The 16379-nt window shown below is 39.6% G+C and overlaps 1 protein-coding gene across 2 annotated transcripts in view; it reads left to right on the top strand.

The window, feature by feature from the left end:
- TGFBR3 (transforming growth factor beta receptor 3) overlaps positions 1 to 16379 on the top strand; it is a 112124-nt gene that overhangs the window by 57713 nt on the left and 38032 nt on the right. For both annotated transcript variants that reach the window (XM_066325197.1, XM_066325196.1), the window contains exon 4: positions 6971 to 7108. In XM_066325197.1, coding sequence (XP_066181294.1) covers positions 6971 to 7108 — 138 coding nt within the window. The remainder of the gene's footprint in view (positions 1 to 6970; positions 7109 to 16379) is intronic.

Here is a 16379-nt window from a genome sequence, read left to right as displayed (position 1 = left end):
TTCCAGTCTGGGTGGTGGATTGTAACGGTCAAGAGATTGTGCAATAATAGTCTCTCTTTTCTGAAGTAATGTATGGGACCACATCAGTCTCTGGTTTAATGCCAGTAGCTTCAGTGGAATTATGCCAGGGGTGAATCTTTCCCATGATTTTTAAAACTGAGCTGTTTAGTCAATCTGATTTTCTAGTATTGTGTGGGCAAGAAGGATGGGCAATGCCAGCCCATTTGCCATCATGTATTTAGGGTAAACAAAGGATTGATTTTTAAAATTAGAGTGTTACATGAGCCTTGGAAATAAACTTCAATTCCTCATGCACCTGGGTAGATGCACCTGGTAGATTGCCTGGGACTCAGATCCATTCCCTAAGGACTGAGTTGTGCCTCATCCTGGAAGTACCAAAAGGTCTTTCCTTCCTTCATGCCTCATGCATCACAGCTCCCTCCCTGCTCTCTCGACAAAGGGGCAGGTCCCAGCCCCAGCAGCATCCATGAGTGCTGATCTGGCAGAGGGAAGGTGGCATGGTGCATCCCTGGCAAAGGCTGCAAAGGTGGCACAATGTTGGGTTCTGTGGGGAAAAGGTAACTCTGTGGGTATGAGTGCTTGCTTTTAGTGCCGTTGCAGTTTCCCTGGAGTTGGTGGTTTCTTTGATACTGGTTTGGAGGTCTTCTGTCTGATTGCTGGGATGAGTTTTCAAAAACTGGTGCTTGCTTCTGTCTGAACAGAGTCTGCCTTGGAGGACCTTCCCAGAAGGGAAGCAGTAGGATCTCATGTGCTTTTAGGAACGTGCTTATACAATCATTTGATTTAAGAGTCCAAATATGTAACCCTGCGAGCAAAGTTACATTCAAGCAGTAACGCCATGTGAACATATTTTGAGTTTCTTGGAAAAAATCAGCAAACTCTCTCTCAGAAACTGTTGGCTCTGGAAAGTTTAGTATTGTGATCTACTATAGCTGGCTTGGTATCAAATCTGTAACACAATATTCAGTGAGCATTGCAAAAATATGAGGGGGAGGAAAAAACAGTATTCCATTTTGAATCACAATCACTGTCTAAAGAGAACTCTTTTTCTTTACTTTTATTTTCAAAAGAAAAGTATCCTTCCCAAAGTACTTGGTAAACGCTTCTGAAAAGTAGTGCAGTGCCAGATCCCAGCAGTTGAGGTGGATTAATGGAATAATCCTTGACTGAATTCTGTTACAAGCAATGTACCAACATTATGGTTTTTAAAGTGAATTTTAGTATAAATTCCAAATCTCCTGTATTGATCGACACAAGTGAACTATGAAAATAAGTTTCTTCATATTAATTTCTTTGACTTGTAATACCAGAATAAACTATCCTCTATAAATATTGTATTAACAAAAAGTGGGAGAACACTTAGGGCAGAGATAGATATAAATTTTCAGATTTCTGCTCAAAGTTTTGCCCACTTTGAATGAGTTAATTTAATCTTTGCAGCGGAGTAATGAGTTAAGATGTCGTAAATCTGTCTTTACTGCATCACTTGTAAGTCAGAAAATGTACTTATGTGATCTGAGAGTTAAGATGCTTTTTTCCTTCTTTTTTAGAGAACAGCTGTCCAAGCCTAGGCAGTGTAATTCAATACAACACCACATATTTTGTCCTGGCTTATTAGCACAGATTTGTAATGGCTGTTTTGGAAAATGTGCTATGAATTTATCTAAAGGTCTTCATGCCGGAATAGTTAATTCAACCTTACAAATCCTTGGCATTTAACTTTCATCTTTTTAGAACAAAACACAGAGCCTTTGATTTGATGCCTTGAAGTAAGCAAAACAGAATGGTGCTTTAACAGCAGCATTTACTTTGATCAGTTTTCAGCATTTGTGTCCTTGCGTTTCACGTAGTACAAATTGCTTTACCAGAGTAGCAGGGCAGGAGCCCATAGACTGTTTTTGTAGTTGGTTTCTGTGGTGATACTCAGCCTTCCATGAAACTGATCTCTGGGGACAGAAGCCTCTGCAGCCGCCTTAACCTTGCTGCTGCTGGAGACCTTAAAGGAACTGTGTGCAGGATGTGCAGGCAGCAGTGACCAGCGTGGGTCTGGACAGAGGCTCAGCAGTGCCAGCGGAGCTTTGATGGGCTTTGCGCCTTTGAATGGAAAAAGGCATTCTAGCAACAGGACAGAACCACTGAGGTTCACATCCCAGTTGTGCTTAGATGCTTTTTAAAGAGGAATGTGTAGGTTTTACGTTTTCGGAATAGCTTTAGTCTCTAATTTTCAGCTATGACCAAATTGTTGTATTCCTCACAAGTTAGTCATGTATTATTTGCAGGAGTGTGTGCCAAAGGGGGCCAGACGTGAGTCTGAAGAGGAGCTTTCTCTGACAAACAGCTGCTGAAGTTGAGTCTTGCTGAGAGGACCATTGCTGGCACACATGCCCAGAAGGTCTGGCCTAGCTATTGATTGCACAATGAAAATGCTGGCTGTGCAACAACTTTGTGATCAAATGAGCCCTTCACTGGGAGTGAGGAATGTGTTGGACCTCATTGACTTACTTTCCTGTACTGTTGTGCTGCTGTCTGCTTGGATAATATGCTGTCTCTTAATATGTTTTTGAAATAATATGGCAAAGCAATAGCAGCTGCTTTTTAAATGGACTAGGTGACCTAAAAATGCCCAAGTCCATTGATGATTCTGGTTTCATTTTCTTTTGGTGTTGTTTGACCAAACTGAAATGGTGTCTGGGAGAGGGGGATCGCTTGCGACTCAGCTAATGTATGGTATAACTGGAGCCACAGTCCGGGCACTGCAGCAGAAATGTCATTTTGAAATTAGGAAAGGAACGAGTCAGTGGGAGCACAGCTGTGGCAGCAGAAAGCTTAGCAAGGCAGAGCTAAAGAGAGGGCTGGTGTTGTGCTGGAGGTGCTGGTGCAGCTGAAGTGTTGAACTTGTGCTTGTGTCGATGTCATGACTTAACACCTCAGAGTCCTGTAAAGCCTTTCAGTCTCTGAAGCAGGAAGAGGCATTTATGTGCCTCTGATGCATAGTCAAAGTCAAGGCTTTCCCTTGAACTCTGCAGTACAAACCACTCTTCCTCACATAAGCACTTCTCTGGTGAGTTGTTCTGATCATGCCTACCGTACTTGGGCTGAAATTTCCATGTGGTACCTTCTGACTGTAGTTATGCAACATAAAATCCCAAATGCTTGGCAGCAGGGTTTTGGCATAAAGATCCTGAGTGCTGGTAGCTCTGCAGCAGTTTGCTTGAAAAATTTTCCAAGAACCAGAAGAAAGTCTCTCATAATAGATACCACTGCTGTGTATCATCAAGTACTGACTGATGTTGGAGCAGCTGTAAATATAAGGGAGGAAATAGTTACACTGTGAGGAGTATGTTAATTGGGAACAGTCGCATTCAGACTTGAATACCCAGCAGGTAGGTTCCTCAGCACTTCCTCACCAGGTTCCTTCTGCTCTAAAGCAGAAACTGGTTATGAAAAAGATGATGACCAACATGGTCCTGAGCAGTTTTTGTGGAGCTCTGGGGGTCTTTTTTTCCATCTATAAAACTGAGTTGTTTTTTTGCTCAAGACTCAGTTTTTTCCTGAGTACTCTGTTATGCAAACAAGTTTAGTGGCAGGGAATGTATATGCTAAGGAATATATAGTGTTGGAGGTTGCTGCAGAAGCACAGTCACTTTAACTATATTCTTTCTCAAGTTTAGGACTAGGCATATAAATTTTGCCTTGTGTGTTTTGTTGCTTAGTCATGAGCATCACTGACAAGTGCAGTAATGCAAAATTACCTTTATTTGGAAAATTTTTACAGAAGTCTTTAATTTAGTTATGAAAAAAGTTGATTTGGTGTTGAAGTTCTGTATCTTTTCCCGAGGGTCTGCACTTTCAGGCAGAACTGTAGGAAAATTCCATTATGTGGTGTAACTTACCCTATGGTTTTAGCCAAAGGCATGGGTAGATATATCACCACTTCTGCATACAACTCAAAGGTTGTTGATTATCTCCATGCATGTATGGAAATAGTAATGCATGTGCGTCTTAAATACATCTTTAATTTTCAAAGCTAAGGGAATAGCAACTACAAAGTCTAACAGTAGATGCAGTTGCAAAGAGTCTCTGATTTTCTCACTAAGGTAGTATGAGTGCTCTGTGTGCTCTCATATGACTAAAACAACAGGAAGAAATCTGCATGAAGTCTAAAACATCTGTCTTGTCTGATAGATGTTGGCTTTGAACAAATTTGTCTGAGGTCAGTTGAAACAGAGATACTTCTCCATGTCCATATTACCCAAAGGACTTGGCCTAACTGTTTCTGAGATGAAATTTTCAGTGTCTGTTATATGTATTGTATCATTCCCACTTTTAATAAATAACGAAGTTTTTAAATAGCAAAGTTTTTTGAAGTTTCTAATAAGAGCCATATCTTTTACATTGACTTGACATTCTGAAAAAAGACCACAGCCAGTGTACAAACCTAAGCTGAGTTCTCTTGTTGGCCAGTGCAAGAGGATTGTAAATGGTTTTTTATTCCTGGTTATTTAACCACAGCAGTGGTTTTAAGTTCTTAAGTAGTGAAAAATGATCTTTCTTCTGTCCTTTGGGTGTCTCAGACCTGAGACCAGGGCCTGGCTTTGGCTTTATAGTGATGGTAAATTTTTCAAGGTGAAATAAAGAAATTAAAGCCCAGAACAAGGTAATTACATTTAATAGTTTAAACAGCTTATTATTAATTAGCAGTGATTACAGCTGAAAGCCACAAGTATTAATGAAAGCTTTTTAATTGTTGTGAATTTAATAGTGATTCTAAACACCTTTTCCTTTTCACTTTCACCTCTCCATTTCTAGACAGAACAACAAAGCAGGAGTCTTGTAAAATGAATAATTTCTCTTATTTTTAGGTAACAGAACTACTTTGGCTCTAGAGCTGATAAAGCAAAACAGTTTCTGTAGCTTAAGAACGTGACTGGCATTTTCAGGTCTCTGTTTCCCCATTAGAATTGAGAGCACTACCACCCTGCAGTTTGCTAAAACGAGGTATTTTATTCTTTAGAGGCAGAAAATGGAGAGAAATGTGGTTCTTTGAAGTCTGTGGTGTTTAGTGTTTTCTTTATGAAATGTGTAAATACCAGTGTGTCTTGTGCTGAGAGGCCAGGTGGTGCCAGAGGTGGCTGCAGAGAGCAGAAGAGGGCACTGCCTGGCCAGGAGAGGAGCTCGTCCTTTAAAGCAGCGTGGGTTTGGAACAAATACAGATTTACTGAGTTTTCCAACAAGTTTTAATGAAGCTGAACAAAAAGGAGGACAGGGATGTCCTCATTGCTCCCAGAGCTCTGTGTGTGTGGGATTTGATGTCTGTTGCTGTGGGGACTGGAGACATGTTTGGTCAGTGGCATTTCAGAATCTGAGGCACTCTGCTCGTGTACAGCCAGCTATTTGCTAGCTTTTTTACAAGTTCTTAAGTAGTGAAAAAAGGTCTTTCTTCCATCCTTTGGGTGTCTCAGACCTGAGACCAGGGCCTGGCTTTGGCTTTATAGTGATGGTGAACTTTTCAAGGTGAAATAAATAAAATAAAAAAGGAAACAAACAAACAAACAAAAAACCACCAAAACCCAAAACAAACAAAATCCAAAAAAAACCCAGACAAACAATAACCCCCAAACAAAGCACAAAACCAACCAAAAAGCCACCCTACATTCTATTTTGGAAAATATTTTCAACAGTAATAGGCACCTAGTTTTCAAATTGGTCTGTAGCTTTCATCTAGTTAGTTTACTGGGTGAATGTCCATTTACTTTACTGGTAAATTAATGGTTGTTTGCCACTATAGAAATTCATGCAATGGGCTATACATAGTTGCTTTTCTCTATCTCAAATATGCTTTTAAATTCTCTTTAGAGTATTAATTAGCAGCACACATAATTAATTCTGAATTATCTTTGTCCTCATTTCAGTCTCAAACTGGTGGTTGTGTTCATGTTTGCTTCCTCTGTACTTTTTTTAGGAAGAACTGTGATTGTCAGGGAACCTGCCTGTCCCCGGTATGGTGGGACATCAGCTTCCCTGCTTAGTCTGTGGTAGATCATCTCTCCATTGCACACTAGAGGGGTTTCTTCCTATAACGTGGGATGAAGTATCAGGCTAAATCCTGAGTGCTTAAAGAGCTTATTAGGTGCCACAAAACCACTGTAATATCAGTTACAAGTCTGTATATGCTAAAACATGATGGGCTGTTCTGTTGTGTGTTTGATTATGGTTTTGTATAACATTGAATCCTTTCTAAAAAGGCAGTACTGGGGTACAAGGATCTGGGCAAGAGGGACTTCCAGCAACTACAAACTAGTTGTTCTAAAGCCACCTGTGACAGGTTGCCTCATTGCCATGATGTCCACTTTCCTCAGATCATTTACCTTGTGTGTCTTTTTAGTCTGAACAGAGGCATTTTCTTTCCCTAGTATATGCTAAAATTTCTTTTGGAATTCTTTCCATAAAGTAATGTAGTGCTCGCTTGCATTTCTGGATTTGTTCCTTCTGGATTTTGTTTGTTTAGTTTTATTTGTTTTGCAGGCTAGATTTATGCCCTTAACAGAATCAGCAGATGAGGTTTTATAGTCTCAGCCAGCTTTGTAGACTACCATCTAGAAACCAGAAATCAGAGTTTGCTTTGCAATTCTTTTTATCTCCTTGTTCTCCAGCTCTCAGCTTAGTGGTTTGACCTTTTGCATAAGCTATTTTTCATCAGCATTTGCCAGGGTTTTCTTTTTAGCAGTGCTTTGCAAGCATAGAGTACAAACATTAACTATTTCATATTTTCTTTTCTCTGTGCTCTGTTCTCTCTCTCTCTCTGTGCTTCCACTTCTGTGGAAGTAGATTAGTCTATAATCTTGAGTCAAGATGTCTGAATGCTAAAAGTCATAATATATATAAAAATTACCTTTGGTTCATTGTTTCAAATTCCAGGAAGTACTCACATATTTGTGTTTTTCTGTAGGTTACATTACATTTGAATCCGATTTCGTCAGTGCATATTCACCAGAAGCCTCTGGTGTTTCTTCTCAACTCTCCTTTGCCTTTGGTCTGGAAGCTAAAAACAGAAAGACTGGCACCTGGAATCCGAAGAGTTTTCTTTGTAAGTGTACACAGTCCTCTGGCCTGCTCTTTATCATAGCTGCTTGCTGCATAAGGCATGGAGTTAATGGCATTCATTTGGAAATCTTTCAAACTTAGATTAAAAAAAAAAAACCGTTAAAAAGGGGTCAAGTTTCATTGTAGGGCTCTGGGGAACAGTTAGGTGGTAGGGCAAAGCAGTTTGGGAAAAGTAGCCAATTACTTTTTATGTGAATTTAAGGAGAGGAAAGCAAAACTGCTTTTCAGAGTCTGCACATCATATAGTTGTTAATACTAATAGCCATTTGAGTTCAAAAAGCTATAAGATTATACCAGATTGCCAGTCCTGATTGGAAGTCTAACAGTACCATAAAGCAAAAAGCCTCAGAGGAATTGGAAATATTAAGTGGATGCTAATTGTGTGGTCTGTGACCAAAACAAAAATTTGTATGTATTGAGCTCAGTATGTCCAGTTATGGTTTTTGTCTCTGCTGAAGCTTTGCTCTATTGAAATGACCAAGCTAAGCCCAGAATGAAGTCATTTTTATTTCTCAGAAAGACTGGAGCACTGCTTGTAATGCAAGATCCAAATATTACCTAGTATTTGTAAATCATGTCCTTACAGTTTGCCAGGACGTTCAAGTTGGCTATTTGTAGTGAAACAGACAAGTTGTTTGGATTAAATTTTTAATGCGTGACATCATGTCTAATCATGAGTTGTCTTTATGAAAGTTGCAGCTTTCACTATATTCAACTCTAATTGCAGAACTAAACTTGATTATTTTTAGAGGTATCCTTATAGGGCTTAATTTTGCTCCTCCAGCACAGCTGACAGTTGTAGGCAAGATAGTTTCTGCAGCAGCCAGTGGGAACTTAGCTGTGTCACTGTGCATCAGCAGGACAGGAAGATGGAGTGTGTGCAGCATTACAGCACTGAGAAAGGACGCTGCTCTCTGTTGACCTGGTGGTGACATGGTTAAGTGCACCAAGAGTTCTGTTGCTTGCTGGACACTACAAGCTTTCTGGAATTGTTTCTCTTTTTCCTGTCATCAAGGTATAAGAGCAGGAGTAGCCTTGATATTTTGAATGTTGAAGGACTCAGTCCTGTTTCCAGTACAGTGTATTACTGATTGATGCAAAGGATATGGGCTTGTTTTTATTCTAAGGTATTCACAGTCTTAGGTTTTTCATTGGTGTTTTTGAGACTCATGAGTGTTATCATTTTGTTGACCATTCCTGTTATGTGACCTTAATGCAACCAGTAGAGTTCTGGTCTGCTCAGAAAATGGCTGAGGGACAGTATGTGAAACAACAGTCTGACAAGTCCTCATTCCTCTCACAGACAAAAGAAGCAAGATCTTTCATCAGATAATAAAGCCTTGGACCTACTTTCAGTTCAGTTTTGATCTCCTACGGTACATTATCACTCACATTTCCTATCAGCCAGATTTTGTTCAGCTAGTCTGTGTTCTTGCTCTGCACCCAGGATTTTCCCTCTCCCCTTATCTTGCTCTGAGAGTGGAGAGATGGTCTGCTGAGACACATCCATTTCTGCTCAGCTGGTTGTGCTGGAGTTCAGATGGTGATCGTGCTGAGCTTGCTTGGTTTGTCTCAGTGGGGTTTCAGCAGCCTGCATTAAGGCATAGGAACAAATAGTAATGTTCCTAAGGCTCTGACTGCCAAAACTGTATCAGTAGGTGTTTGCTGCAGAAAACTGTTTCAGGTGCTGAGGTGAGCAGCAGCAGTCATGATTCTTGTCAAACAAGATGTTGCCTGACCTCAAGAACTGCCACTGTAAACTTGGCCACTGATGCTGCAGGGAGGAGTGAACTATTTCTCAGATGAGGCAGGAGTACCTGGTAGGCATTATGGATTTGCTGCTGTGTTGGGAGACTCAAATCAAATATCTCCTCTCAAAACTCTATCTCCTAACATTCAGCCCTTACCGTGACTAGCAGAGATTGTGGTGCCTTGTGCCATCCTGCTGGCCTGTGGTGCTGGGATAATGCTGCTGCCCATGGGAGCTTCTCTTTTTGTTGCAAGGGACTGAACTGGCTCTCAGTGTTAACCCATCCTTAATCCATCTGAATAGCTCTCCATAACAATTTTGAATCTCCTTAAGTGCCATACGAGTTTATGTATTTTTCCTTTCACCGTGTTAAGGTTTCTATTTTTCTTTCCTACAAAGACCTCAAGGAGCAAGATTGCAAAATGCCAGGTACCACCATTACCTCTCTGTTTAGTCTCTGTCATCCCTCTCACTTTTAAAGTTCACTTTGTTCTTTCCCTAAGGTGATATTTTTGCTGTAAACATAAGCTAACTTCAGTCTCTTGCCATGGATTCACTGGCCTTCCCACTTTTCATGGCCCAGTTTGTTAGTAGCTAAGGCATCTCAGATGATAAGCCATGAGGTTATGGGCTGAACAACTTTTAAATGGGGTCATCATCTGTTGCTTTTCCACAATGCCACTCTGCTCACAAGGAAAAATACGCTGTTTTCCCGAAAGCTTTCTGAAAAAGCAGCACAGAATCCTGAAAAATGTGAAGAAAGTCCTAGTTGGACCTGTAAGCAAGTGCAGTATACCAAATAGAGATCAAGGGGCTTGGGTTTTGCATAGAGCAGTTTGTCTGTGCTGAGCTGTGCTAGTTTGCAACTCCTGTGACAATTTCTGTCCTAGGAAAGGCTGTCCCTTTCCAGAATCGAGAGTTCTTGTTTTGAGTGAGTTGTGGGGCAAAGGGACATAATGCTTCTGCCCTAGTTGCAGAGAGATTGTCTGCCTCTGTGCCAGAGCCTTCAGTGAGTCCCAGACAACTGACCCTAGGACTGTAAATAGCAGCTCCAAGGGCTGCAGAGTGCAGAGCATACTTCCTTAGCCCTTGTTTAAAAATACTTAGTTCTGTAGCTCTGACTTTTTGTCTCCTTAAATGTATACCCAAAACAGAAAATTAAGTGTTTTGAGTCATTAAGGATTTCAATTCTAGTGCCCATTAATTAATTCTATGCTCAAACCAGAAATCCATGGCACACATACCACAGGAGTGTCATAACTATTGTGTCTGTCTCTATGGAAGCCTCAGGCCAGATATTCGTTGACTTTCCAGCTTTTCCTTCAGACTTTCCAAACAATACATTCATTCACAATTTTATTAATGTACTGTATGTAAAGTATGAATTGCAATGACTTCCACTGATTGAATCCTACTTAGAATGGTAACTAGTGTAAAGAAGTTTAAATGACAACTTCAGGGACTTGCTGCTCATAAAGACCACACTGCTTAGACCAAGATCAAAGTTTGTAATGAAAGAATCATGTAACCATTAGTGAAATCCTAGCTTTTTATTTATTTTTAATATTAGCTTTTTTTCCCATGTAGACTATCATAATAAAGTTCTTAAACTGTTACGGGGACATGTACTTTGAGTAAGTAAATAACTAAATTAAAATTAAAAATTAATTGTATTCTAAGTTTCAAGGTTATTTCTGACAAAGGTATCTCCAGGATATGAGTAGATGATGAAGTGGAGCACACGTGCTGTTAGTAGCATTGTAATGGTAGAGAAACCAAGACACACAGAGATTGAATGGCGATTGTACTGGAGAAAAGGATAGAGTTAGGGCTGTGTGTTCTCAGTGTCCTCATTAGCAAAATGGTCTGTTTCCTTCATTCTGTGCATTTATTCTCTGAATTTCCATTAAAGCTAAGCTGCCCCAGGGAAGGATGAAAAGATTTAAAGCTTGTATCAGCAGACTGATAGAAAAGACTGGGAAAATACAATACTACTGATTTGGGCTGGAGTTAACCTCTTATCACACTCTTTGAGCATGGCTTTTTGCCTTTGGCCTGGTCCTCCATCAGTTAAGAAGCTTAAAATGAATGTGGGAGTAAATCCAGGCTTTGGGTGCATGGCTATAATATAGGAGGAAGCACAAGTTACCTTCCTGATAAATTTTTTTCAGTATGGACATGTAAATTTGGTGTATACATGTGGTTTTGCACTTTTTATCATGTAATGCACATAGTTTCACTCAGTGACTTGTCATGTGCTTTATCTTCATGTAAACAACTCATGGTTTCATTTTCACAAAATGTCTACTGGTGGCTAAACCTCACAGTGGAATAAATTATCATTAAAATTAAGTAGCATGGCCCAAACTAGCCAAAATTTGTGTTGGATTAGTATCAGGATTTTTTAAATGTCCTGTTTTGAAGACCTTTTTCCAAAGTGGCACTGTATGGAAGCACAGTGATTGTCACGGTGACAGTACTTTGGAGAAAGCCACCATGGCAGGGCGTGGCTGCTAAGGAGAGCTGTGCTTCACTATTCTGTTGCCTGTGTTGTCATTTTGCTGCTTGGGGGGCTTTCCCCATCCGTAAATCAGAGATAACACTAATGAATAAATAAGAGAAAATTTTCTCTTGAGAGAAAATGTAGGCATCTTGATACAAACCTGACAAAATTTTTTTCTATATGCACGAGGAAGAGAAAAGAGTATATGCTGTTTGCCTAGTGTGGTGTTAACAATACATTTAGCATGGACAGCCTTATTTTTAGACTCTGCCTGAGTTGCTTTATATTGATGGGTGAAGTAGGTGATGCTGTGAAATTATTGTAATTTTAGTAAAATAGGTCTTGAGTTTATTTTCATTGTGTTAAAAATAAATGTACCTTAGTATGATGGCATTTCAGCCCAAAAATACCTGCAGTGGGTTAGTGAATGGACTGCCTGACCTAAGTAATTGTAAATCATCACTTCAGTTACTGGTGCATGTAGTCATATTAGTCCAATTGTGTATTTGTATGTGTCACAAAAATACAACAATTTGGGGATTGGGCACTTTCTGTTCAGGTGTTTGTGGGCTCATCACTCTGAAGAGTATTGCATGGATAGGAAGCTCTGTTCAGTTTAGCAAGGGAAATGCTTGTCATCTGTGTATTGTTTTTCCTTTGCAGGGACTAAATGCCAAAACTGCATTATAAAGGGGGGTGGGAGAGGAAGCTGAGGGACATCTTCACTGGTGATTAGACTGGTTTGATTATGACAGATGAGTTTTATGTAAGCTGGACAGCTATTGTAGAAACTGCTTTCACCTGAGATCTTAGTGCAAGTCAGTATTGCAGAAAAACATTACCAGACCTCTTCCACCATCCCACTTTTAAGTTTTCACACAGCAAAATAGTTTCCTTCCTTCCCATCAAGTCGTCATTTCTCTCCTTCCCTAAAACTAGTTTATTGCGAACATGTCTTGGCAGAAAACCAGAAGTTTTATGAAACTGCACAGAAAGAGGGCTTTATAGGTGCTACTCAGCAAGTAATTTTTTTCCTTTGTATTTGGTAGCTTTTCCAATTGCTTTTATAGCCTAGGAATGTCTTTACTCAGCAAGTGAAAGTAGTGAAAATTACATAAATGAAAAAACCCAATCCTTTGTGATTTCCCATTAGAAATTGCTGTTAGACTAGATCCAAAACCTCCTTAAATATCTACATATGTGATTTTATTTAATATGTGATTTAAGAAGTGATGCTTCAGCTTTTTCTCCGAGTTAGTTATTCAGGCAATTGAATGAGTAAGTTATGGATAAGAAAACACTTATGCAAACAAAGACCCTTACTTGCAAGAGCTTGGAGTGAATGTGTGTTAAGATATTGAAATGGAAGAAGCAAGAGCAGTGATGATAAATGTAAAAACAGATCACTTGCTCTTGGTTTGAGATTTGAAAAGATAAAATAAAAACTTTAAAGAAGATGAAGTGATAGAATGAAGAGTTTAATTATTAGTCATTTCTGTACTTCTAAGAAGAAAAAAGCCTTCTTATTACTTTAATGTTCTTATTACTTTAGCCAATTGCTGATTTATTCCTCTCACTTCATGAAAATATGGTTCACATATTTTGGGACACTGCCACCAAACCACAGGCTGTTCTATGGTTTGCACTAGATTTGGATGACTGACAAAACTCACTGAAAAACAAGTGCTATTTGTTTTCCTGTGCCTAGTATTTAACGGGAAATCAGGAGGCTAAATTTCCAATCACTGGTTAAACAGACCCAGATGTGAACAGAGTGCTCTGCTAGAAGAGTGAGGAAGGATAGGAAGTGCATGACTAGTGATAAATTCGATATAAATAGTGACCTTTCACTATTCAAAGTAAAAGCAGTAGATTTTCAGTGTTGTGTAAAAGTGTGAAAAGGAATTTAAAAGGGCGTTTACATTACTGTGGAATCCTGAGTTTGCTTTTTTTTATAAATCTTCATCATTCTACTGAGGAGCTGGAAATAATCCTGTAGCTGCCCTTTTCCTCTTGGAAAAGTTAATATTCTCCCTTTCCCTCCCCATACTATTTCCTTGCCTTTTGAAAAAAATGTGAAAATTAACATTTTGTGTCAAATTAAAAGCAGTGTTTAGTAAACAGTAACTCTTACTATGCTTTTCACAATGGTAAATTTCCTTGTAGACTTTGTCTCTTGGCATGATTCAACCCTGACAAAATACTGCTTTTCTAAAGTCTATATATATGGGTTACTCCCAGAAATATTAGGGGGACCTCAGGCTGCACATGGTCGTGATTCTTATGTTCTTGGCAAAAGAACGGAAGGATTTTTTCAGCAGTAGGAATGGCAGAAAATGACAGGATAGTAAATACACGCTTGAAAATGATGGATGTAAAAGGAGTTTAGGAGTGCAATAACCCTAGTAAGCCATCTAAATATCTAGGGGGGCTGAGGGGTTTTTTTTCCCATTCAAAGCTTGCTTCAGGAAGACATTGCAGAGGAGAAGTGCTGTTTCTGGCTTAGGAAGCAAGATACAGTGCATGAAATGAATATGCAGAGTATGGTAAAAAAACCCTATGTATTCCCGAAATAGCTACATATCATAAAATTTCCCTATCCTCTGCTTTCTCTATAATCACTTTGGTTTGGGCAGAAATATTTCAAGAATACCAACTTGCCAGTAAATTTCACAGGAAACTAGGCAGGTCCTTGTGCCTTAGTTTCCTTTCATGGGACTTCAAAGGCCTGCATTTTTTTGGGAGCCTGGTTTGCTAAGTGTCATGGAGTTCGTACTAGATGCCATGTGATTTAAGACATCTTTCAGAACTCAAGCTTTGTTGTGTGGTGTTTGTTTCAGCTTTGAGTGGGCTGTCTCTGTGGGTCATTGCTCCAACCAGAAATCACGTTAGGAGTGTGGATAGGCCACATCTGGATGATGCTGCCTCTTGTATTGCCTGCTGATCTTTCTCACTGCTGCCTCTGACTGGTCCTAAGTGTTCCTCCTTCTCCTGGTGCCTGTATGAGCCCATCACTTTTAGAACCAAGACAGCTGGTAGTCAGGAAGACATCCTGGATTTTAGGTTAATCCAGCCAGTAAGAGTAAGGAAACAAAGACTATTCTGGCATTTAGTGGTTGAGGTATATTCCCAAACCAGTCTTGCAGGAGGCTGAAGGACCTGGAACAGACACCCGTGATAGTCTTTTTTCTTCTTGAATGGTCATGGCTCCTTCCTTTCTTTGCTTTTTTCAGTAAAGAGGGGCTTAACCAGTGGAAGTTTACAGAAGCAGGCAGTGGATTTTGGCAGACTACTGGTGTTAGTGACGTGAAGATAATAAATCACAACAGGTTGTGTTACTGAGTCACTGATTCCAGTGGAAACTATAGCTCCTGTTGCATAGATAGGCTTTAATTCTCCCCTCACTTCTTCCACTAAATTGCCTCTAACTTGAAACAGAATCCCTGGAAAAGTTTCTGCTACCTTATTTCGCTCATATCAAACAAGAGTTACATTGAGTCTATTAAGATGTTGTTAAATTAATGTGAGATGAGTGCACAATTACCTGTGTGCAATTAATAAACTTCTGCTGAGCCTTAAACTTTGGGAACATATTTCCCCTTTATATGGATTTTCTTGTTTATTTCTTTACCATTCCAGTAATGTTCCTTAGGGGTTTTGAAAGTTCCACTTGTTTTGACATTTGATTCGGCTTTGATGGAAAATCCCAGAATCTTTTTTCTAGCTGTATAAAGATGTGCAGGAGTCTGCTTCTGCTCTCTGATCTCATAAGGTTCTGCTTTCATCCAGAGAAAACATTGGACAGCCTTAATTATATTAAGATCTTTGGTAGCTGCCAAACTGAGTATCTCCTAGGAAGTTGAATTAAAATATAAAGAGTAATTAAAATGATGCTTCTTATGTGTGTGTTTTCAAAAATGTGAGAACTGGAAGTGGAATTTTGTAGTGTCTGCTATGGTCTTTGAAAACACTAAAAAGAAAAATTTTGTCATTGCCTGAAAACATCACACCTCTGTGGCTGTAAGGACTATGCAAATTTGATAGATGATTCACAAATGTGGCATGTAATTTCAAAAGCAGTGTGTTTCTTACTCACTTGTTGAAGAGAATTGTTCTCTTGATGATTGAAGTAGGTTGTGTATGGGTTTATGAACAACAAAAGATAAATTTCTGAGTTTTGGAATACATGATATTTCTCCATCCATGGCTTTATTTTTCCTTTGTAAGAGGATGAAATTACGAAGTACAATACCAAAAAACACCAGCTGACTCTAATCCCATGTAGGATGCTCTGATAGTTGGTTCCAGTCTTCTAATTTTCTTCTGAGCAGATATACTCCTCTCCTACATGTTCCGGCACAGGTCTGATACTGTACAGCTCAGATAAAAATATGAAGGATGCTGCTTCTTTGCCTTCTACTATATTTGTGTCAGTCATGGCTTTAAGGGTGGATTAGGTGATCACTTGTGCTGGCAGGCCCTCGATGGGCAGTGGTGTAGCTGTTGTTGTGAGGGGAGGGATTGGTTCATGCTGTGTGGCTCTGGACACTTCACTTTGTATTCTGAGTCATGTCCCAGAGGTGCCTACCTCTCTCTGAAGGCTAGATTATGAACTTGCTTCCTACTTGGGAGTTCTGAATTATAACTATGCTAAATACTTAAAATGTTATAGAGCAAAGTAAATATCCCCTTGGGTTAGATTCAAAGAAAAAAAAAAGGCAATAAACGTTTAAAAGGAGAGAAGGAAATAGGTAAAATAAGAAACAGAGTATGCAATTTTGTGTGTGCAGTATTCACGCTCACCACTGAGATGACTCAGGTTTGGCTCTGAGAGTTGTTCCCTCTGGGGAATAATAATTTATGGCATTTGGCACTTTTGCCAGGTAACTCATGTCCTGAACTACCATGGCAGCCTTGCAAGGGCAGTTTTATTCGGGCTGGGAACTTTTCTTAAGGGGCCTGTGCAGGCTATTTTTGTTTTGTCCCCTCCAGCATGAGAGG

This window comes from Sylvia atricapilla, chromosome 9 (genome assembly GCF_009819655.1).
Source record: "Sylvia atricapilla isolate bSylAtr1 chromosome 9, bSylAtr1.pri, whole genome shotgun sequence".
Classification (NCBI taxonomy): domain Eukaryota; kingdom Metazoa; phylum Chordata; class Aves; order Passeriformes; family Sylviidae; genus Sylvia; species Sylvia atricapilla.
This window is presented reverse-complemented; position numbering and strand designations above follow the sequence as displayed.